The 24547-nt window shown below is 41.2% G+C and overlaps 1 protein-coding gene across 3 annotated transcripts; it reads right to left on the reverse strand.

The window, feature by feature from the left end:
• Nucleotides 1–4628: 4628 nt before the first annotated feature.
• slc6a4a (solute carrier family 6 member 4a) lies at nt 4629–20641 on the reverse strand. 3 transcript variants are annotated; one of them, XM_061073149.1, is made up of 16 exons: nt 20355–20640; nt 18392–18436; nt 17694–18005; nt 17309–17585; nt 15857–15991; nt 14608–14830; nt 12448–12586; nt 11975–12109; nt 11722–11825; nt 11142–11269; nt 10800–10912; nt 8925–9056; nt 8405–8504; nt 8211–8311; nt 7884–8051; nt 4629–6270 (listed from the first exon to the last, which is right to left on the reverse strand). In XM_061073149.1, the coding sequence occupies exons 3-16, from the start codon at nt 17781–17783 to the stop codon at nt 6196–6198; spliced, it is 1920 nt and encodes a 639-aa protein (XP_060929132.1). In that variant the 5' UTR covers nt 17784–18005; nt 18392–18436; nt 20355–20640; the 3' UTR covers nt 4629–6195. The 3 variants fall into 3 exon arrangements, with proteins under 3 accessions (XP_060929132.1, XP_060929130.1, XP_060929131.1); XM_061073147.1 differs by having other exon boundaries at nt 17309–18005; XM_061073148.1 differs by lacking the exon at nt 18392–18436 and having other exon boundaries at nt 17309–17810; nt 20355–20641.
• Nucleotides 20642–24547: the final 3906 nt, after the last annotated feature.

Raw genomic sequence — 24547 nt, forward strand, 5'->3', positions numbered from 1 at the left:
TCTCTTCATCCTCCTTCACTCATCCCTACACCCATCCCTTCATCCTCCTTCCCTAATCCCTACATCAGGGGTCACCAACCTTTTTTAGACTGAGAGCTACTTCGAACGTACTGAGTAGTACGAAGGGCTACTTGTTTCCAGTGGTGGGAAGTAACAAAGTAGAAATACTTCGTTACTGTACTTAAGTAGATTTTTCACAAATCTGTACTTTACTTGATTATTTATTTTTCTGACGACTTTTAACTCGTTACATTTGAGCACAAATATCTGTACTTTCTACTTCTTACATTCTCAAAACTGGCTCGTTACTTGAGCAGCGGAGGTTGGCGGAACGTGCACCTTTACACACGGCGCACCTCTCTCTCGCTCTCTTGCTCCTGCAGGAGCTCGGTTCAGTCTTTATTATTAGGGCCAGAGCATTGACAGGCACTGACAGACATGAGGCCCTATTGAAATTGTAAGGATTATTATTCAGGCAAATGAATTTGCTTTTTGAGGGCTTTTATTAGGTGACTTTGCATAATTTTTTGAAGGTATTCCTTTTTCGATTAACATTCGTTTTCCCTTTCCTGCTTCGTGTCAACATCTGCACATAAATACATAGCTCGAAGCAGCAAGTGGTTAACTTTTCTTAAAGAAAATATTGGAACAACTTCAAGCAGGGTTGTGTCTTCACTTTATCGTCCCTACAGGCAAGATACCCTACAGGTGTATTGTCACCCTGCTTCAAACAAATGCAAACACAAACACAGGCATTCAATGAAGATAGTCTAATGATAAATAAACAGGCTTACATGTAGATGCGAGGACAAGCTGGTGGGCAGGATTACAGGCAGGTAAACATCCAGGCAGTTACACAATACAGCTAATAGACACAAAAGGTTAATTTGGTCTATTAGTGGCAGGTCTAGTGTTCTTAGGTAGAATCAAGAGGCACTTGTTTATTCTGTTGTGTTGATTCTTTGTTGTCTCTAGAAGTTCAGATGTACTTGTCCAATACTTTTTTAACCTCAGCATCTCAGGTTCAAAATTTGTAAAATTATTATACAATATATATATAGTGTTGTTATAATTTTTCAGTCAGTTGAAATAAATCCTGAACTGAACAAGGCCTACTATAAAAAGCACTTAGCATTTTTAATTTTGGTACTTAAGTACATTTCAACACCAGATACTTTGGATACTTAAGTACATTTAATATGAGCAACTCTAAGACTTTTACTCAAGTCATTTTCTGACAGGTGACTTTTACTTTTACCGGAGTCACTTTCAAGTAAGATATCTGTACTTTTAATCAAGTATGGCTTTCAAGTACTTTATACACCACTGCTTGTTTGATACAAACGTCCTGAATAACAGAGTTGCACAGATCACCTTTTAATATTATTAATAATATATTTGAAGAGACTGTCTGATCAAGTTAATGTTAATTATTCCTCGGAATAATTATTAACAATGATTTCCACAACAATGATTGTAGGAAACAGATATATTAATACATGCAAAATTTATTTCTGTTAAACTGTTTCAACTTTGCTTAAATTCAACTTAATTGAAGTACTTTTGGTGACATTTATCACTACATGCCTCCATCAGTCTGTTCTTTTTCAAAAGTAGATAAAAAATAACCAAATAACCACTTTTAAGCACTTTGTTACAAGATGATAAAGCGCAACCAAAAATAACACATTCATATGACTGGGGTGTAATGTTTCTAAGTGTCTTCTTCATTTTTTTGGTCTCATACTGTCAGCTGCCAGAGTTTTCAGACCTAAAATCCATACAAGTCTCTCCTCATGTCCTCCTTCATTCACTGTGAACCCAAGAGCAAGACAGGCTTCATCTTACTTTCTTTTCAACTTGGTGACATTTATCACTACATTCCTCCATCAGTCTGTACTTTTTAAAAAATAGAGAAAAAATTAATTCAATTCAAATCACTTTGTCACAAAGATGATAAAGCTCAACCAAAAAGAACACATGCATGTAACAGGGTGTAATGTTTCTTAGTGTCTTCTTAATTTGTTTGGTCTCATAGAGTTTTCAGACATAAAATACACACTGGTCTCTCCTCATGTCCTACCACATTGACTGTGAACCCAAGAGCAAGACAGGCTTCATCTTACTTTCTTTTCAACTTGGTTTTTGAACACATCTCTTGTTTGTCCCTGACCGGCTGCTTCACGTGAACGATGCTCTCCACTGTGTGTGTCTCTGAGCGAGTGGGTGTGCGCGCGACGTGCACGTCACTGCACAGGGAGCCGCTGACGAGGGGCTGAAGCCGCGGGCTGCTGACCACTGGCTACGGCGAAAGAGCGATTTGTTTACTGCTCCGCCATTAAAGAGATGCAGACGTCAAAACATTAGTTCGCCTCTAATATTAGTTGCGCCTCACATTTCCTCCTAACGGTCGCGCGCCCCACACAGTTTGAGAATCACTGGCATACAGTGAGATGGCGGTTTGACTATTTTTTAAATTTCAAATTTAATTTTTTTTTTTTTTTTTTTTTTTTAATTTTTAATTTTTTTTTCTTTTTCTTTTAATTTAGAGCATGCCTTGCGGGCAACTGCGGGCGACCAGGTGCCCGCGGGCACCGTGTTGGTGACCCCTGCGGCCTACACCAATCCCTACAACCTCCTCCTCGCATCCCCTCATCCTCCTTCACCCATCCCTTCATCCTCCTTCCCTAATCCCTACCCACATCCCTTCATCCTCCTTCCCTCATCCCTTTATCCTTTACCCCTACCCTGAACCCTTCAACTTCCTTCCATCATCCCTTCATACTTTACCTCCCACCCCATCTCTTCATCATCATCCCCTCATCCCTACCCACATCCCTTCATCCTCCTTTATGCCTATAAGCACCCGTTAATCCCTCAATCCTTCATCCTTGGTACCTCAACGCCTACCCTCCTCCCTTCATCCCTCCTCCCTACCCACATCCATTCCTCCTCGTTCCCCCATCACATTATCCCTCATTCCTTCATCCTTGTTCCCTCATTCTTTCATCCCTCATCCCTTCATCCCTCATCCACATTCCCTCAGCCTATAGAACAGCCTATCAGATGCCTCTTCACCTCAACCCCTTCACTCAATGTCCATTCACTTCTCCTCAACATCCAATATAAACATTTCCATTCAAACCTTTAAATCTCATATTGTTGGGACGAGGATCCAGATCAACTCCAAATCTGGTCTGAGTGATCGGATCTCAGGACGCGTTGCTGACGCATTTTGGTGCATTCACCCATGTTAGAGCTTTCCCCTTGTGATTGGATCACTGAGGACGAATGGTAAAACCCGATCTTACAGGTTCATGTAATGAGTTGCCTCCTTGCAGCCGCCTTGAAGCGGTTGAAGCTTGGGACAACCAGGACTCTTCCAAGGGCTGTTTATGTTTTCTCATTATGGCCAGTGTGTGAATATGTATGCAGGAAAAATTAAATAAAGGGAAATGCCAAACAACTCAGTATGTGGATGCACACACAATATATGCACATCCAGAGAAGTGCAAATTACAAAAATGTCCATAATGAGGTTCATTTCAAACCCTGTGTGTGGAAAAGAAGCACAACTACATCCTGGAGTGATTACACCTCTTCTGCAGTGATAAACATCCTGCACATTATGGCTACATAATAAAACACATCTGTTGCTTCTGTTCGCATGGCGTGAGCTGAGAATCCTCCTTTCAGCAAGACTTTGTGTCTGCCTGAACACAAGACTGATCGCCAGAGCTGCTGATCGCAGATTTCAACAGCAGGATTAATCAGTGACGACAAGTAACCATCATGTTGTGCATCTAAATACACAAACACAGACACACACGCACACACACAGATTGTGTGCTCAGTTAAAACCTTTGATCAAGAAGCTATTCTCTTGGCGCTGTTGTGTCAGTGTGCTTTTAAATCAGTCCGGTCATAATACAGTCTGGACATGGATTTCCATAAATCCCAAACCCATCGTAGGATGGGTTTGTTTTTATATGTTTATCACAGACAACACATTAGATCCCAGATGTTGTCCTGTTTTACTGGAGCTGTGGACTAAATCAGAGCCAGCAGCTTATTATAACTCACAGAGGGAGGCTAATAGAGCTGTGACTCTTTGAACTCTCTGTACAAAGTGACACAGCAGGTACAAAGCTACATATAGGAACCTACTGATGTAGAAAGTTTGGCACTTAAATACTGTTTAAGTTATATCTGTTATTATCATTTGTTGGATGGATGGATGGATATTATTATCTTAATACTGCCTAATGCTTACTAATTGCGTAGCATCCAGTAATGGTAGGTGCTGATCATACTCTGCTAGTCCATCCATCCATCATGTACAGTATTATGTACTGTATGTATGAAATATGTACAATATTCCATTTCTGGATCCATCTCAATTTGACATGATAAATCCATCATTGTTCTGTTTATTTTGTAATCTTCTATTTTATTTGTCGACATGCCCGCCTCTCAACCAATGTCAGCTTAGATTGGCATCTTCCCTCCCAAACCTGGGTACAGCTATTGTATAGATGATTGATGGATATCGATTTGTTGCTTTTAAAGGATAAAATAAATAAAGTTCATTTTTACTGACAGGACCGACAAACAAATGAAAAACCAACTCATGGATGACAGAGTTTATTTATTTCCATATATCTTTATTATCTGTTATTTCCCATATATTTATATCTTTATTCTATACAGGTGTATTTCTCAATACAGTCTTTTATTGACATACACAGATCCTATATAAGCGTGAGAGCTACGAGAGAGAGCGAGTTTACTTCCTTCATAAGATATTTTGGCTGTTAACAAGACATCAGGAGATCACATTACAGACACACACACACTCACACCCACACGCACACACTTAAGCACAGTATACACACATCTCGGCATGCACACATTAAGGGGTTGACCACCGCTCCTTTTTTACATGCACGCACGCACGCACACAAAAACACACACACACACACGTCCATGGAAGGTATTCACAGGATAGATTACACCAATACCAGACTGACTAGTAAATACACAAGTAGATGTACAGTACTCGCCATATTTTAACTCCTGCTCCTACACACAGTTACACACACTCTGTCACACACAGGCACATGTGCACACAAACACACACATTTTTTGGTAGAAAGTAAAAGCAGTAATGCTGATTTCCAGACTATGATAACGGTGATAATGTTAGTAGCTCTGATCCGTGTTTTTGTTTCTACTACTGACGGTTATGCAGTAGGACGACAGAATGAAGAGAGTCACCAAATTGAAATGTGGACCATCAGCATTATGTCACGTCACAATTTAAGTGTGAGGAACAGTCAAAATAACAACAATGATATATTATAAAATAAATACACATTATATTATATTGCAGTTATAGGAGGAATACATATGGTAGGCTCTGTCCGTGAATCATATTTTCACTGGTTTAACAGTCTTTCTCTCTCACTCTCAATCACACATGCACATACACACACACACACTCAAACACCGTTTCACAGTGTAGGGAAATCTCATTGCAAATCCGTTGGTTGTCCACGTTGCCATCATACAACACAGTCTGAGAGCCAACACAACATAACAAACTACAATATCCAAACATTTTTGAAAATATGAACAAAACAGATATCATATATTTGGCTTCAGTAACAGAGGTAAAAAGATACCTGAATTTTGCTACATATTAGAATGCATAACGTAACAGTATAATATGAGAGTATTGAAATGTAAATATCTGGCCTTGTCTGACTGATTTCATTGTGCAGTGTCTCCAGTGAGAGTGCATTATATATTGTCTACATGGCCACAGATTATATCATACTGTGTGTAACTGTATAAAATATCTGTGACAGTCGTATTACCTGAAGAAAAGCTTGGTCACTGACTGACTTTTGAGTGGAGGAGCAGTGAACATGATCTGGACTCTGCGTTTCCAACTAACTCCTTCGAACCTGCTTAAGAAACCAAACCAAAGGAAGCTAAACAAAACTACTGCAGCCTGGCTCCACCTAATTCCACCTCTAATTCTTTGATCTTAACATGAGAAAGAAAAATGAGTGAAGGAGATGAATGAAAAAGAGGCAAAGACGGTGATAGGTAGCCCCTTTGTCCTGTAGGTTTGCAGTTTGTCCTGAAGAGGGCGCTCTAAGTTCCTCCAGCGATGCCTTCAATGCTTGGTCAGACCGCGTTGGTGACAATGAAGTCTCTGTGGTCGTTAAAGCTGGGCACTGGAGTGATGCTTTTTAACAGACGCTGTGGATACAGAGAATGAGACAAACAGCAATAAAGAAGAGAAAGAAAAAGAAAATGAGTCATTCATATATTTTAACTTGGCAATGGTCGACAGTACACCGTCTGAATACTACAGATTCCGGTTTGTTTGATGCATGACCTGTAATATTTTTAAATTTTGTTATAGACTCAAATAAATGTCCAGTGACTGAAAATAGCACTGCCTAATATATACAGTGGGCCTCATTTCAGTTAGACTGTGGATACTACTGTAGGGCTAAATAAAATAAAAAAATTCAGACTAGTTTAAACATCGATAAGAGATTAATTATGCAATGATAGATGACAAAGAAAACCTGCAATCATTCTCAAGAGAGAAGCTACAACCTGTGTTTTTTTTTTACATTTTTACATTTTTCATGAATTGACCATTCTTATTAGTGATCATCTCCAACACACTGATCAAAACATGGTTGGCTACAGATTTAGGAAAAGAAAGAACGGTTTCAACACCTTCAGTGTAGTGAAGAGTGGCCAAGTGTTACAAAAGACAAACAGCTACCATGTTGCTACAAAGAGACACTCAAAATCAATTTGGACATCGCTCGCTCGGCCTCGTCTGTCTTCATGAGACGATGGTGTGTGTCCGTGTCACTGTGTGCCCTGACGGCAGTGTCAACACTGGACCACAGCCAAAGGCCATCTGTCTACAGTCTTGTTTGATATCCTCTCAAATCTCAGAGAGTAGTAACAACGTAATAGTATAAATAATAATGTGACAGTTATGATGCTTTGTATTGCAGTGCGTATGTATTTTTTTTATCAAGGTTCCCACAGTATAGTATGGCTCAGGCAGCAATTTTCTGTCGAAGCCCATGAGAAATCTAATCAAGCCCAACCCAAACTAGACAGGCATTGGTTTTTTTGTGTCCAAAAAAAAGGTAGCTCGACCAAACCCATTCTTAACCAAAATATTATTTCAACATTTTTGGCTGAACCCAGTCAGAACCCAGGTCCGATATCCACACTGTACACAACGTTATCAATAATTTAAAAAGTGTGTCTTTGAAGTGAAAAAATGTCTTATACAGACATTTTTTAAGTGTTGATGATTCGTTTTTATCAATGATGTTGATTAGATGTAGTAAGTTTGTCAGGATGTGTTTGGATGCTAAAGTCTAGCAAGTCTCCTTTAGTCCCTTAGCCTCCAATCTGATAATGTGACAGTTAACACATGCACGAAAGAATGTGAATGCGTGTGACAGTGTGTGTCATCAGGAAATGTCCTACGTGTATATGTGTGTTTGTGTATGTGTGTGTCATCTCCATGGGGCCTGGAAATTGTCATAGCTTTTTATTACTAATCTCTGGCCTTTGTCTCACAGAAGAGAGTAGACCCTGACAGTTAATGGAGAAGAAGGGAACAGAAGCTGTTGCTGTCGACATGAAGGTTAAACTGCCAGGAGAGGATATGGCTAATAATGAGAGGAAGAGGAAGAGGAAGAGAAAAGTGGTCTAGAAAAATAAATGGGGGAGAAATAGAAGGATAGAGCAGAGGGGAGAACGAGGGAAAACTATATAGACCATATCGATGGACAAAGAGAAAGGAAGAGAAAAGAGGAAGGGACCTGTACCTGTTTGAATGTGCCCTTGGCAGTGAGCAGGTGGAAGACCATATAAGCAGGTACACAGATGAATGAGGACACCCCAATGCAGTAACCCAGGACGACGGTCCATTGTGGGTAGTGGTAGTGGAACAACTTGACCTCTGGAGGGAAGGCCAGGAAACTGATGATGATGAACTGGACGTGTGACGGGGAACAGAAGCAGAGGTCACATATTAGAGCAAATCAAACACCAAAGACTACATGAAAGCTTCTTTATGTGCTGAATCTTCATGTACTTGTCATTCGCACCCTGGTAGTGCATGTGTGTGTGTAAATACTGTGCATGAGCCTCACCAGCAGGAAACAGGGGCAGATCGCCACCCAGCAGACCCTCCAGAAACAACCAGGGTAGAAACCCAGCATGAGCTGGATGTCATTGCAGAATCGGTTGGTACCTGGAGCGGCCACACAGATACAAACCATCACAACAATGTCCCAAATAGATCCAAATTAAAATCATCACATTCCATGTCATTGCGACCGCCTACCGTAGAACCAGGAGACGGCGATGACCTCGAGCAGCACCACGGTGATGACTGCAGGGCCGGTAGCGTACTCCTCAAACAGCTTCACCACAAACGCTCCTCCCTGAGACACGACACAGGCGAGATAGACACAGAGGAGGAGTCATACAACTAAAAAAACTATTTACAAATGTCTCTTATGCAACAGGTTTCACTGACAAAGTGTAAGACATGGAGCAGAGAGGAGCAGGGAGGCTTGTTTGTCATTTTCTTACAATAATGAGAGTTGGACATAAGCAAATTATTCAGGTCACTGTGTTGCATTCAGTACTTTAAAAATTAAATTAGGAACACAAAAGGTACCTTTGACAACAGCATGAGCCTCTTTATTGGTTAATCATATATCTCAAGGGAATTTAAAGATGTGACCAAAGTCTTCTAAATAGTGGCAATTGCAGACAGTCATGTGGGATGAATTATTGAATGTCCTATAATATAAGAGCATTGTTCAACTTGAAAAACGTGAAGTGGTCGTTTAACTTACGTATGTGAGCGTGGAGAGAGCCCCAAGGAAGCAGACGCACACCAAGCCGAGGACAAACCACTCGCGCCTCTTGGCCAGGAGTTGCGGGAACTCATCTAGCATGGCGGTGATCACCCCCTCTAACCCTGCAAACTGGAGAGAGGGAGAGAGGGGAAGAAAATAAATAAACAGAGAGGAAGTCATCAGAGGATCCAGAATAAAAAATAAAGAAGATGGGAAGCAAAGGAATCTCAAAAAGAGGGGATTAGGGCTGTGGGAAAAGGCCACTTCTTGACTACACTATGTGGATCATTTCTCATTTACATGTGTTGCGCAGTTTACACTGTCACCTCACAGCATGAAGGCTCCTGGTTTGGCCTGGGGTCTTCCTGAGAGAACTTTGCATGTTCTCCCAGCGTCTGTGAGGGTTATAGATGGAATTGTTATCAGGATGTTGCCAACCTTTGTGAACTAAAACCTAGCACATTTGTTTTGAGAATGCTCAGCGGTACCATCCTTTTGGTCACAAGTCGCTAAATCCATATCAGAAATGATTTATAAGGAGGTTCTATGCTGCCCCATTACTATTCCTCAGGTCCATATGAGTATGCAAGAAAAGAGAAAATCTGGCTTTTTTGGGTCTATCGGCTTAAAAGAATATTTTTGGTAGTGTGCGCGAGACCACCACACACACTGTAACTAATTTTTAACTCTAGTGCTCTCAGTTACATGGTCTCATGTGGGTGAAGATGATGAGTTCTTGGTGAGACGCTCTTTGAGTTGTTGAATCTCTTGTCAGAAGAGGTTTAGATCAATCACAGCATGTGCATATACAAAAATAACACTGGTCATAGTTGACATCTAACATGTGAGTATAGAGCGTGCATGCACAGATTTTTGGTACAGTAGGTGAGGATGCATATACGTGGTCACTTGTGCATGTGAAGACTTGACATGTTAGCCGTATATGGATATTGATATGTTGCTTTGGATACCAATTGCTCCTAAGTATATGACATATTCAGGGTATACCCAGAATTAATTGACTTGTATCTATATATTCAATTACGAGGTTGAGGGAAAAAAGGATGTAGCTAATAAGCTGTTCAGTAAAATCAGTCCAAGCAGAGAAGATGTTTCTGACCCAACGTGTTCAGAGAAGTTTAAAAAGAGGTAAAAACTCCAGCTGCACTTTGAGTGCATGGTACAACTTTAACTTTAGGCTTTCATCAGGGTCACAAGCTGAGACAAATCAATCGAACATTACAGTTGTTCTATTTACCTCTGAGAAGTGCTGCTGGAGTTTTTTCTTTGCATAAAATCAGCCTAGCGGTTCTATCACATTTATTCATCAGCATACACCCCCTAAAAATTAAGATACAAATTGCGTAGCCGATCCGACCCGACTTCCACGCACACGAGACGTTTCGCAGTAATATCCTCAGTCATAAAACGGAGGAGAACAGCAGTGCCAATGCTGATTCTACTCTGATTATCAGTAACGTGATAAGAGCCTTACAGGTCTCTCCAGTTGGCTGCCTACGAGCCAATAAACACCGGCTTTCGGAGACAAGATCGCTGCCCAATAGCGATATGAAAGTCCTATCACATTGTTTCCGTCCGCTGCTTTCCCAAATGGAACAGTGAGGACAAATAATACCCAACACCATTATAGAGAAAGGAGCACAGCAGACACACAAGAGTCAAACAGAACAAAGCATTAGCCTGTGTAACAAGGCAAATATGAAACCTCTGTTTCCATGTTGGAGAGCGCACACATCAACAGGGCACTAGGCAACAATAGAATTAGGTAGATTGCATTAGAACCTTCGACAAACAGAACATTGACTTGGGTGTTGTAACTTCTGCATAGAAATGAGTAATGAGCAAACTAACCGTGCTGTCCAGACCCAACATGATGATCATGAGGAAAAAGATGATGGCGAAGAAAGTGGCAGCAGGCATGTTTGCTATGGCCTCAGCATAAATGATGAACAGCAGACTGGGACCTGGTGGACACAGACAAAACAGTCATGTTGAATTCATTCTTTAGTGAAGTTTATCTGAAGCTTAATTCAATGATAAATGCGAAAACATACAGTGTACATGAAGCCAAATAACGCACTTACAGATATTCCTCATGCAATATTGTCAATAGATATCTGGGCTGCATTTTACCAACAATGAGAGGTTATGTAAGAATTTCCTATCGGGTTTTATTCTGATGTGGAATCGTACCGGCATCCTTGGCCACAGCATCCACTTCCAGCTGCCTCATCTCAGCCATGTATCCCAGCACCGTGAAGATGACGAAGCCAGACAAAAAGCTGGTCAGACAGTTCACTGAGCTGGTGATCAACGCATCTCTGAAGAAGACGACATGAAAAACATACAGTCATATTGTACGTTATAGTGTTAACAAAGCACTTCACAGTACAGTTAACATTCACACACATTCTTCCTGGACTTCTATACCTAGCACTTTGTCTATCTGTCGTGCAACTCATTCACACGCCACCGACACAACTTGGGGTTCAAAGTCTGGAAAGTACACATAGGCATGCAGACTGGACGAGCCAGGAATCTAACCATCAACCCGTTCTACCTCTTGAGCCACAGCTGCCCGTTATTAACTATATATAACACTACTATAACATTCTAACACTACCCACAAATAGATATCAAAGCTGGCACTGACATAGATATTTTAGATAAAGGGCTTTGACTCCATGAAATGATTCTAAACACTTAACATTTCTGATGACCTATAGAACAATTTAGTTTCTTTATCAGCCCACTGTCACTGGCAAAATCTCACTTATAGCAGTTGTTGTGAAATGGGTTGTAGCTGGCGAAGGCGAGGAGCACACCAAACCCTGGACCCAGAGAGAAGAAGATCTGAGCTGCTGCATCAATCCACACCTTGAGGAGTGTGGAGCGTTGACGATGGTGAATGATGGTGAGACACAAAGAAAGGTGGATTAAGACAAGAGAGAAGCAGGGTTTGAGAAAGTATGTGTTGGGGAAAAGGTATCAGAGAATAACTTGCAGGATTACAACTTTTGACTCACTGTAGTGCTGAGGAGTTTTTCCCAATCAGGTTTGAGATAGAAGACCACGCCTCTCCAGGCCCCTGGCAAAGTGGCACCACGGACCAGTAAGATCAGAAGGACCAGGTAGGGGAAGGTAGCAGTCACCCACACTACCTAATTCAGAAACACAAAAAAGAGATTTAGTCTTCTGAACTCATATGATTGATCTCTTATTGTGGCTAATATCGGTTTACACGCAATGACCCTTTTGTCTTGTCTTGGCTAGTTTCTGATATTGGTAACTCAACTCTGCCTGTTCATGTCAGGTTTGACTGTCAAGATTCGAATCACAACTTTGTTTCTAACCAACTCTTCACCCATTTAGATGAACGATAATGAGGGCAAAGACAAGACAGCAAAACAGCTCTTTCCTCTGCCTCTCTGAGTCCATCAATCTATCCATCCACCCTAACTGACACCCCCATTAGCAATGCAGGCGCCCCTTCGGTTACCTTTCCAGACGTCTTGACTCCTTTCCAGATGCTGAAGTAGACGATGGTGAAGATGAAGAGCAGGCAGAGGGCCAGTTGCCAGCTGACAGAGCCCAGATCGTGCAGCCCAGGGGAGAGGTGGACCTGTAGCACATGGCGACTGGTGGGAGGGGATGGGGACAAGACAAGAGGTCAAAAGGATGCAAGGAGTAGGGAGAAGCGGAATCGATGGAGAGAATCCATGGAGGGAAATATAGTGAAATGACAGAAGAGGAGAGGCCAAGAAATTGGAGGATTTGAGAGAATAAAGGGAAGCAGGAAGGGAGTTGGAAAGAAGAGGAGACAAACAGGAAGGTAGAGGGAAGGAGAAAAATAAAGACGGGTTGGAGAGACGGGATGTTGGGAAGTTTGGAAAGCAGAGGAGAACGATAGAGCGAGGAACAAGATGTGATATAGAGAAAAAGAAAAGAAAGAAAGTGCTCTACTTATTGTCCAATATACACACACAATAGAGCCGATAAAGACAATGACTTTTTCACCATTTTTAGTAAATTAAATCATATTATAGTTCACACAAAACGAAAAAAACCGAAATAAGGCCTTGTGATGAACAGTGAGATTGACATCTGGTCACAGGTTGAGCACATGAGCTCGGATGATAAAGCCGAGACACGATTTATGTTGAAAACAGGAAATTCTGGCGCCATTCGGAGTTGCGGATTGTGTTACCTTTATAACATGCATTTGGAATAGTCAACTATGGATAAACCCTGAATCAGTCTCAGTGGACAGTCACAGATACTGGGCGAGTGATTAGCTGATAAGGCTGACAGCAGTAAGAAAATATTGTTTTGATAGACCTATGGTTTTAGGTTACGATAAAATAAGTGTCCCCTCGCTTAATCCAAGCCAAGGTTTTGCTAAAAACAACACGAGGTGAGGAAGAGAATAAAAGAGGATATTTATGATTGGTGGACTCTTCCATCTAAAAGTTTACTTTTCCCTGCTTATCTCTGGTCTAGTTCCTCAAATGAACCGTACTCATTTTTTTCACACACAACCACATTAATTTCCTCTCGCCCCTTATCTCTTACCTCTCTCATCCTCCGCCTGCTCTTTAAACTAAAGGGGTAGTTCATATTTTAGCAAGCTAATTTAAAGACAACTGAGATTGTGTTTTAGTATGTTGTATTAACTCCTGCAGCATAATTTCTCCATTAGTCAGCAGAAGAGAAAGATGTCTGCCTCACATCAAAGTTAATAGTTAAGAATTGAATGCATCAGGTTCGGGCGAGTTTATTTGTACGTGCAGTCTAAGAAAGAGGCATCAGATTGACAAATAGCACAGACAGGAAATGATGAGACTCAACAATAAAACATAAAAAATACTAGGATAGAATAAAATAAGTGTGAATTAAGAGTGCTACAGGCTCCACTATTAGTGCAGTATTACTATAAGGACTTAATGTCATATTAAATACCAAAAAAACTACTTGAACTAGGCAGAATATATCTGGTAAGAAAAAACAGTTTGGACCTTTGTGATCTATCACTTAATTTTGCATTCGTTCATCTTCAACTATTCCATGAGTTTCTGTGGATCAGTTAACTGAGGAGTTTTTTTTTGGCCCCTGTCAGTTTGTTTTATATGTTTGTTTGTCTGCAGGATTACGCAAAAACTATTGAATGGATTTTCAAGACTTTCAAGAAGTATGGGACAAGGGCCAACTCTTTCGATTTTGGCTAAGATCTGGATAAAGGAACGGATCCAGGAATGATTTCTCCCACTTTCTCCAACCATGTGATACTTTTTGACATTTCCCCCAATTCCCCTGGGAATAATTTATGGATGTCAATGAGTGTGTGGTGTGGCTTAATTCAAGTTAAAGGGACTGTTGGGCCTTGGCAGAGTTTTCCTCTCTATGCTCTCATGTGTTTCTAACCATCTCAGATCAGAACAGTGATTCTTACTCTAAAACACTTCCTTGTGTCTTCACATCCGTGATGTTGGTGGATTTTGGAGCTAAGGCAGGTGATAAATCAGTCAGGGATCTGAAACAGCAGAGCCGACCCTTTGATCGCTCTGGCTCTCTCTCTCTCTGGAGGTTATCCCTAACTTAAAGCCTCCCTCCTGTAAAAGTTTTCTCCGTACGCCTCTGCATCTGACTTACATGCACTTACGTATAGAACTCCTCGGCGGGGGAGGTGGAGGAGTTGGTCCACGACACGTTGTGATCGGTGGACATGTAACTGTTGCAGTTGGCTGTGTTCCAGCTGTTGGTGCAGGTGGTCCAGGGCAGGGTGGGCCGTAAAGATGATAGCAGGTAGTACAAGGCCCAAGCCATGATGGTGTTGTAATAGAAGGCTATGTAGAGGGCTATGATGCAGATGGCAAAACCAATCCCTGTGAGAGGAAAAAAGGATGATTGTAGAACGACAAAGTCACGCAAAGTCAGAACTAGACAAGCACATTTAAAAAAATATATTTATATTGGACACCAAGATAGAGTTAAACTTAGAGATAGCCTGACTTGTTGGAGATAATGGTACCCTTATTCACTGCTTGTGAAAATGTCCCAAATCTACAGACTTGATACGCTGCTGATGAAAATATAAGACAGAGAATAGGGCAACATATTCCCTGCACACCTGGTCTATATGTCCTCCATCACCTCAAAGCAAACTTCCTAAACTTCTAGCAGACTGGATTAACACTGCAATTATTGAGTCACAAGGTTAATGCTAGAGTAGAAATCTGTTGTTTTAACCCCCCGCCCATTAATGGTTCTCACAGCTAAGAGTTGTAGTGGCCTAAAAGAAAATGGTACCTAAGTCATATTAAAAGCCCTTGAAACCTCTAAATAAGTAAACAGCCATTTTATAATGCAATTCACTTGCAAATTTCTATATATGTATATATACAATTAATTTTGTATCTCTTAAGTTCCACTCTGTGTTTTTTTTGCCCATTGTGGCTGTCATTTTTAAAAAACAGATAAAGTGTTAAAAAGTACAATCTTGAACTATGTACATATATGAATCGTATGTGACACCAGTCAATCCCTCCCAAGTTCAGTCGCGTTGTCGAGCTAATTCAAGTTGCTCGGGGGTAAGTGGGTGGCATTTGGCAACAACAACAATTTACATACCATCATATTTCTGAGCATCTGGCATTTAGCACTGAAATGTGACAATTTCCATAACAGAGAGTCGGTACGACTCAGTAGATGTACAAGACAGAGGGGACGCTCTTCAAGGGAACAGTACTAAGGGGGGGGCAAGAAGGTTAAATGAGCTGTCTCTGAGACTGACGGCTCAACGCCATCCTTCTTCCTTTTATTTGCTCTTCCAGTGCCAGTTTTCTGTTACCATCTTCCTTTTATATCCACGCTTTTGCTATTAACCGTTTTCTTTCCATTCCCTCTGTTACCTTTGAAGATGGGACAGATGTGTTTCCAGATGGAGATGCAGCCGCTGCGGTGGAACTGGCCGAGAGCCAGCTCCATGTAGAAGAGAGGAACGCCTCCGAACACCGCCATCAGCAGGTAGGGCAGCAGGAAGGCACCTGGACAGAGACGTGGGGAAATTGGGCAATATGAGAGAAGGTAAATAAAGAGTAGGAAACAAGGGTCGAGGTAAGAAATGATTAAGTGCAGAAAAATGTGGGGATGGATGTAGGGGAGATGAAAACATTACGAAAAGAGGTTAAAAAAGAAGGAAAGAGAGTTATGGCAGAAAATTATAAGTTTAATTCCACTCTTGGGATATCTGTAATCTCAGTAGTCCTCTCAGGAACTCGCAATCAAGAACCAAGAACATTAAACCAAGAACTGTAAAAATCATTACACTTTGTAAGTACCTTATCATTTACATAACTGTAGCCCGGTCAAAAACAACAAGGCTTTGTTTTCCCAGCTTAGTATCACTCTATATTTAGTGTGCTCTGCGGACTCGCACAGCAACTCACTTCTACAGTAAAAAATAGGAACCACTGCAATGTTGACTTTGCTTTTACTTGGTCGGGAAAGCAAAAGTGATGAAAAATGACTCAAAAGACCAAAAACAAAGGAGCAGCAGGACGGCAGCCAAGTCTTTCTACTCTCCAACCTACAGTGCAGAGCTCTATAACATATCTCTCTTTTTTCCAAATCAGATTGTCAACATATTCCGTGTGCATGGGTGTGTTTGTGTATGCAGACGAGCCAGTGTGTAGATATCCGCTTGTCTCTCTTTGTGACACGAAAGCAGAGATAAGGGTTGATTGAGCAGCTGCCTGGGCGACAGGTTATTAAGCACGGAGAACAAGACTGAAGCCGTTCTCATAAAAAACCCACAATTAATACTGTCGCCTCTATCAAGTGTCTTCCAGTCCCAATCTGTACCTCACTCTGCGAGACCCGCAGAACACAGGAAATTGCAAAAAGATTTTAGTATTGCAAATTCAATCAAAGTATAAAGGGAGGCCCTGTTTGCTGCTCGGCTGAGGGCTGTGTAGTAACGGCACAGAGGACGACCACACAGACTTTGTGGAAATATACACGTACCTTGAAGTGAGCTAAATCAAGCGCTATTTATAAACAGCTTTGTCAACTGTACGACTCCTTATAGGTCTGCATCCTTTTTATTTATTTTTTTGTAATGATGATATACCAGAGACGACTCTACTGAATTATGGAAAAAGTAACTGAGCTGTAAACTCACTAACCTCAGCTGTTACATATATTGTGAACTACAGCGTATTGTAATTGAAACCATGAAAGATCCTTTTTGTCTTTCTACTCCTTGAAATGCTGTTTACTCTAGGAAGGGATGTCGTGGACTCCTTATCTCCCTCCCAACCTCTCCCAATTTTCTCTAATTCAAACATCTTTTCCCTCCTCACCTCCTCCGTTCTGGTAGCAGATGTAGGGGAAGCGCCAGACATTTCCCAGGTCCACAGCATAGCCGATCACGGACAGCAAGAAGTCCATCTTCTTGCTCCAGGTTTCTCTGGGCCGATCCAAGCTGGTTTGTTGGACCACCAGAGTCCTGAGGCCTCCCAGCGGCATGGGGGAGCCGGTGCTGCCTCCAGGAGCAGGAGCTGTACCCCCCGAGCAAGCTGCGGTCCCCGGTCCCTCCCTGGGGCTCTGAGGGGCGGATGGGTTGAAGCCATTGGACACCTGCTGGCCAGAGCACGAGGTCAGGCTCTTGGGTCCTTTCTCTGCAAGACCATCAGCCAGCATCAGTCTGCCATTTTCCGGCTGCGTCCCCTCCTCTTCTCCCCTCACCTCCTCCTCTCTCCCTTCATCCCTCTCTTCATCAGTCTCCCCCTTGTCCATTGTGAATATGCTTGTCATCATCATATCTTTCGTCTCCATTGGGTCGTATTGAGGTTGGTCTTCGCGCTGCAGTTAGGGGTGGAGAGAGGTTCTGAGTGGCGACAAAGGGAATGTGGCACTGCTGTCTGATATGGTGCCCATTAGGGGAACAGAGAGGTTAGGGGATGGATGGAGTTGTGCGGCGATGGCGTGGGACGAGTGTGGGGGGAAATTATTTGCCTTCTTGGACAGGTACAGGAGAAAGGGAGCAGGAGAGCAGAGCTGAAAGCAGAAGATGGGGCCAGAATAAGGGGAGGTGTGTGGACGTGGGAGAGGATTGAAATGTGTAAGAGTGTGTTGAGCAAGAGGGAATAAGGGCAGGCAGCTAGGAGAGAGAGAGAGAGAGAGAGAGAGAGAGAGAGAGAGAGAGAGAGAGAGAGAGAGAGAGAGAGAGAGAGAGAGAGAGAGAGAGAGAGAGAGAGAGAGAGAGAGAGAGAGAGAGAGAGAGAGAGAGAGAGAGAGAGAGAGAGAGAGAGAGAGAGAGAGAGAGAGAGAGAGAGAGAGAGAGAGAGAGAGAGAGAGAGAGAGAGAGAGAGAGAGAGAGAGAGAGAGAGAGAGAGAGAGAGGAGAGATGTGTTTGAACAGGACGTGGCCACAAGAAAAGTTACGAGAAACTTGGCTCTTCTGCACAAACGACTCAGTGATGTGACAAACTGCAACAGACAGACAGAATAGACACGGATGAGTTACAGGAAGGCGAGTTATCATTACATTTCAGTAAATATATAAATTAAATGTCTGAATTATGACAATGAAAATTCTTATCTTCCTGTCTTATGTGTTTTACCCACAGAATAAAGGCTAAATCTTAATGTGAGTTAAACAGACATTGCAGGAGGAATACCTGTCTCATTAAGAAGAGGAAAAAAGAAGGGATTGTGCTGGGACACGCAGATTTACTGGGCTTTCGCTCGTGTTTCTCATTTCTCGCTATCTAATTTCTCGCTATCTCTCAGTTGCTTAACCTGTTTATATACTTATCTGATCATAGCTGTATAACAGCGACAACAGCCAGGAAACACATGAGAAAACTTTGACCGATGAAAAACAAAAGTAGGAATGTACACATATGTTGCAAAAGCACTCGGGCAGAAAAATGCTGGAAATATCAGGGCTTTAAAATATGCTCCAGAGCTTGTTCCTTAGTTATTTTGGGTACTGATGATAGAGTGGCAGGAAAAAAGCTGAATCAATTGTTTTATCTAAACCATCTTATTATCAAATTTTATTCAAGTAGCTATCTAAAGCGCACATATTTGTATAAAGTCAATATTCGTCGGGTAAAATCCGACAGTGTGACATTATTTCAGAGAGAATTAGGAGCATTTCTCCTGTATTTCTGAATTAAATTCTAAAACCCTGATAACGGCACATGCTATGATGATTTAAAGAGATGATGTTTTATCAGTTGAAAAGCTAGATTTCTGTGCATTAGGTGATATTCTGTGCAAGAACAAACTGTTCTACAACTAATTCATAAAATACTATGAGCTAACTTAGTTTTAAATTCAGCAAGGAGAAAGGCTTGTATACATGAAAAAAACTAATCTACATTCACTATTCAACCAAAAAAATCCACATATACTCATTGTTCAATCCAAAATGCTACCACATGAGTAATGGGTCAAACTCAGAGAGCATTTAAAAGTGGATTAGATTGTTTACAGTGTTGGCTCAATTAGTAATGAGTGCCAGAATGTAGGAAGACTCAATTTACATGGAATGCCATTATCTTAATTAAGAACAAGTATCCTGCAGTTTTACAAGTCACGGAAACTCGGCACTAACATCTGACGACCACGCAACAAAGACTCTGACATGCACCTGGAAAAGAAACACTGGTTAATCGACCCAAACATTTGATTTCATTGTCATACATTTTTGTACTCCCTAATGAAAGTAATCATAATTTCTCCATCACAGCAATGACTTCATTTCCCAAATGAATCCTCACAGTCCGACCCAAGCACAGAACGCTTCTTCTGCTCTGACAGGAAAAGTTACATTTGATGAAAATCTATTTCTATCTGAAAAGTGTAGCAGATTAAAAGAAATGTGCGGATATATTGAAATACGCATGAAGGTAAATCTGCAATAAATGATGTAACTGTAAAATGCTATCTCCAGGTAACTCTGGAAAGCACATACTGTATACGTTGACACTCAGCCTCTCAATAGAAAGTCAAGAAAAGCAAACAGTGGTAAATGACTTGATGAAATACTGAATCTGACCTGCATGTACAAATCAGCAGCTGGAAAAATACAGAACACCGTTTGAAATATTGTTCATTAGTTATTGCAGGATATAAAAAAAGATTTTTTTCTAATCTTTACTCCTCCAGCAAGACGACTTTATTAAAGAGAGCGAGAATACAAAGATTACATCAAGATTTTTGCAAAGATAGACTGAAAGAGGACAAGGCGAGGAAAACAAACTGAATTAAAATTGTAGACGCTCTTCTGAGAACATCTCTTATCTCCGTGAACTCTTGTTAAACTTAAACAAACCATTCGTCGCCGTATGGACACTAAATTAAACAGCAAAGATTCAACACAACTCACATACGTTACCTTCGAAGATGTAAAAAGAGAACAAGTGGAACCTGTAGCAGCTTAAACCTGCACAAAGAGCAGCATCAACTTCTGCAGAAAACTTAAAAGAATCCCGTGGTGTTGTAAAAAACTTGCCCGAGAACCAGCGTGCACTAGCACATCATGACACTGTGTTTGCTCATTGAGCTCTCCAACCTCTCTCATTTCTCTCTCTCTCTCTCTCTCTCCCTCCCTTGTTGTCCCTCTCTCGCTGACTTGCAACCACACACACACACTTACACACATACTGCGTTCAGAGACGCACAGACGTACAGTATGCAGAGATGCATTGGATGAGAGATGGGCACACACGCAGACAAGAGGATGCAGCAGGAACATTATGCAAGCACGGACATGTACACTTTGACGTTTGTTTTGATATGGAAACAATAGAAAGAGCAATAATGAAGTGTGGAACAGCTCTGATACACGTACACACACACACACACACACACACACACAAACTGCAGACAGGGGAAGTCCTAGTTGTGTGGCAGTGTGTGTCTTTCTGCCACACACAAACATACACGCCCTGCAGGAGATCTGACACTCCATATTTTTTTCCAGTTTTGGAAAACCAACAAATCTAATTTTTTTTCCTTCACGCTGCTCTCATCCTTCAATCTTTGCTTCCTCCTCCCACTTCTCCTCCTCTACTTTCTCAACTGCAAAGGAGAGATAAGGCTGCTCTGACCCCTGTGACCCATTTGAATCCTTTTCTATCTCTTCTACCCAGTATTCCCCTGCTTTCACTTTAGATATTCAAAAGATGAAATATATTTGATCAAAAAAAAATGTCAAAAGAAAACTTTGGCTTTCAGGAGAATACATCCTGTGGACTATTTACAAACTGACTGCTGTGTTTAAAATGTGTTATAGAGCTTTAGTAGCTAGAACAACACTCAGTAACGTGCATGCCTTCACCAAGGCCTAACAGTCACCATGAATGCAATCAAGCACCAAATTTCACACGCCTCAAATGTACCTGATTTTCCAGGAATTATTCTCTGAGAAACACCTTTTTTTTTTTTTTAGACAAACACAATCAAACCAATAAACGTATGGAGAAGGTTTTTGTCCACTTAATGTAATCTATATGCAACATTAGAAATGTGAGCTTCCTTCTGCTCTGACTGCGACAAACATTAAATATTTGTGAGAAGGCTTTTTTCCCCAAATAAATGTGCAATTTTTAAGAAAAATTGTAAAAGTGGTCAACCAGTCTTTAAGCTTTGTGTTTTGGTAACAGACACAAAGTCTAGACAAGCACCAGCACATACATGCATGCATGAACACACACTTACTCATGCATACCCCTGTTACATCACCTATAATTGCGATCATGGCAGAGTTATAGCGATCCTTGTTGTCCTTTATGAAATGTTGAATGAGCAGTAAAACCATATTTCAAAGTGGGATTGGAGAGACTCTCTTCAGGAACCAAACCGTGTATCAGCTCTTGAGCATTTTGCCTCTGAAATCCCCGAGAGATCCCACCAGGGCGCCTGCTCAGTGTAGCTTTACCCGAAAACAAAGCATAAAGCTTCTGGCTCCGTGCCAGCTTTTGAAATTTAGATGTTTTTTAAACACAGACTCATATTCTATAGTCTAGTTCAGGGTCAGGGTTTCCTGAATCATTTCTGGACTTTCAACACCAACAGCCAACTTTGCCCTTTCTGATTTTAATCTTCATGTTCAATACCTGATAGAGGATTAAAAGTGACAAGGCTGGAAAATGTGTTGAATCTGTTAATCGTATCTTTCTCAGTAAATCTCAGTGATAAACAACTTTTAAGTCTTATCAGAGTTAGAATTATCTGGTGGACACATTATGTAATGGAGAAACTGTTTCCAAACTACCTCAAACTCTTTCTGTAGCGCAATCTCTTACTGAACAACATTAACGAAAACATTTACAATTTGTTGGCACACATGCCGACCTGGCTAATTAATTGGTTTCTGTCTATCTAATGCATCTATCTCTATGTCTGCAAATTATTACATTGATAGAAAACAAACCATGAATTACTGAATATAATGATTCAAACATGTAAAAGAAACATTTCTCTTCTGGATCTTATGCCATGCACGCTCCCCATTCCCCCACTTTACTACATAGAGCGTATTATTCAATTTATTGAAGCCGCTTGAAAACCCCCCCCCCCCCGACACTCACGAGACCCACAAAGACTTATTCACACACTCATATCTAAGACATAAACACATATAGTACACTGACAGTGAGAGAAAGGGAGAGAGACTAACTGGACATAACAATCAAAGTCCAATATCATGTTTTGCTTGATACTCCACAACTGTGAGGTAAAGTTTCCCATGCCCATCTGACATTGGGCCAACTCCAGCCCTCACCAATTGAAAAATAAACAGTGCCGGCAGACACAGGAAGAGAAAACCGTTAAGGGCATTAGTTACCATTCTGAAAGACTCAACACTTCCCACCACATCTGCACATTCAACACTTAACTGTCAATGGAACTTATCGCACTTAAAGAGGAAACTACTCTCAGGAGACAATAAAAGCACGTCTGTCCTTATGTCCTGTTCTGAGGGGCAGTCTGAGACCAGACATCACCAGCACTAATGATTAAAACACGCACAGTAACCTGTCCTGAAGGAGAGATTCACTTTCATCTGCCATGTTGTGGTTGCACAAATAAAACAGGAAATACTTTTAAGTTATGACCCTGGTTCTACCATAGCTGATCCCTGGCCGGGTCCTGCACCAAACACAGATCTGAAATACACAAACAGCAGTCACTCTAGACTGACTCAGACATATGTGGCCTTGCAGAAAAGAGCTTTCTACAATATGTTCAGATATGTATTATAGCTGCTGTGTAATGTAGATTTATTTACTCATTGTTGTGTTGTAATCCTTTTGGTCATGTTCTTACTATTAATTTTTATTTACCAGAGAGATACAGAAACACCTGCCTTCCGCTGTCGTCCTTTTCATCATCAGTTGTCAAAGAACATCACTGTCACACACTCACTGTGCATGCATGTTGGATAAAACTAAAATATGCATTTTGATGTATTCAAATGTATTGGTCGCCATATAGCATCTGGTGGAATAGTAGTCTAATGCATACCATACTGCGGTTCAATGTTCCCGGTTTGATTCCAGTCACGGAGTGTGCTGCAGGCCATGCCTCCTCTCTGACTCTGTCTCACCATTTCCTGTTTGCCTCTCTACTGCGATCTATCTTAAAACAACAAAATGCCAAAAATAATCCTAACATTGATTGTCCTGGACAGGAAACTCCAGACTACTGATTTACTGCTGTACTGCCAAACTGTGGCTCAGGGGCTAGAGCTGTCATCCTCTTACCAGAGGGTCCGCTGTTCAATCCCAGTCTTCCTCAATTAACAGGTGTCCTTTGGAAAGATACTGAACCCTGAATTGCCCCTTCTCATAAAAAAATTAAAAAATGTAAGAAAGGTGCTGCACATAGATATACGAATGAGTGTGTGGGTGGGTGAATGGCAAAAACTGAAAGCCTTTTGAGAGATCATGAGGACTAGAAAAGGATTAAATAAATATAGACCATTTACCATTTACCATTCACCATTCACCATTCACCATTCACCATTCACCATTCACCATTCACCATATCATGACAGCTTCCACTAAAACACAAGACTGACAATTCTCTCTGGGATTGAGCAGCATCCTATGTTCTCTGCACAGTGACATGCAGCCACTAAAAATAAAGACAACCCGTAGTGCGTGTAAGGACAGATTACAGGTGGTTGCTGATCTGGGTCTAGTGAGGGCAAAGGTTCATATACTGCAGATTCAGCAGAACAAGTACTACCTTATTATACCGGAAACTAAATGAAGTCTGTTTCATGTTCTGAAAGGTCTTTCTTTTCATGCATCAACACAAACTATGTTTATGGAAACAATATACTATAAGAGGGTAAGAGGTAAATATGTTATTGTTCTCTGGGCTTCAGATTATGTTGAAATGCATTTTGCATCTTGCTAAACCCAAACTAATGACCTTTACAGTCATGGTGTAATCCTTTGGGCTGAAGGGACAATCTATAAGATGCTGTGGTGGAGAGACGTTTTCCAGGCCGCCTTCAGTCACAGACATTACCATCTAATTACTGACTTGATAAATGATCAAATAGGCATGAATTGC

The sequence above is a fragment of the Limanda limanda genome, chromosome 6, assembly GCF_963576545.1.
Source record: "Limanda limanda chromosome 6, fLimLim1.1, whole genome shotgun sequence".
NCBI classification, from domain to species: Eukaryota; Metazoa; Chordata; class Actinopteri; order Pleuronectiformes; family Pleuronectidae; genus Limanda; species Limanda limanda.

Excerpts from the sequence above, each read along its gene's own strand:
- slc6a4a (XM_061073148.1), bottom strand. The coding sequence starts at position 17,783 with ATGGAGACGAAAGATATGATGATGACAAGCATATTCACAATGGACAAG. Across the intron at positions 8,505-8,924 it reads CTCTCTCCACGCTCACATAC|GGAGGAGCGTTTGTGGTGAA; the intron begins GTAAGTTAAACG and ends GTCGTGTCTCAG. Across the intron at positions 8,052-8,210 it reads TCTGCCCCTGTTTCCTGCTG|TTCATCATCATCAGTTTCCT; the intron begins GTGAGGCTCATG and ends TCACACGTCCAG.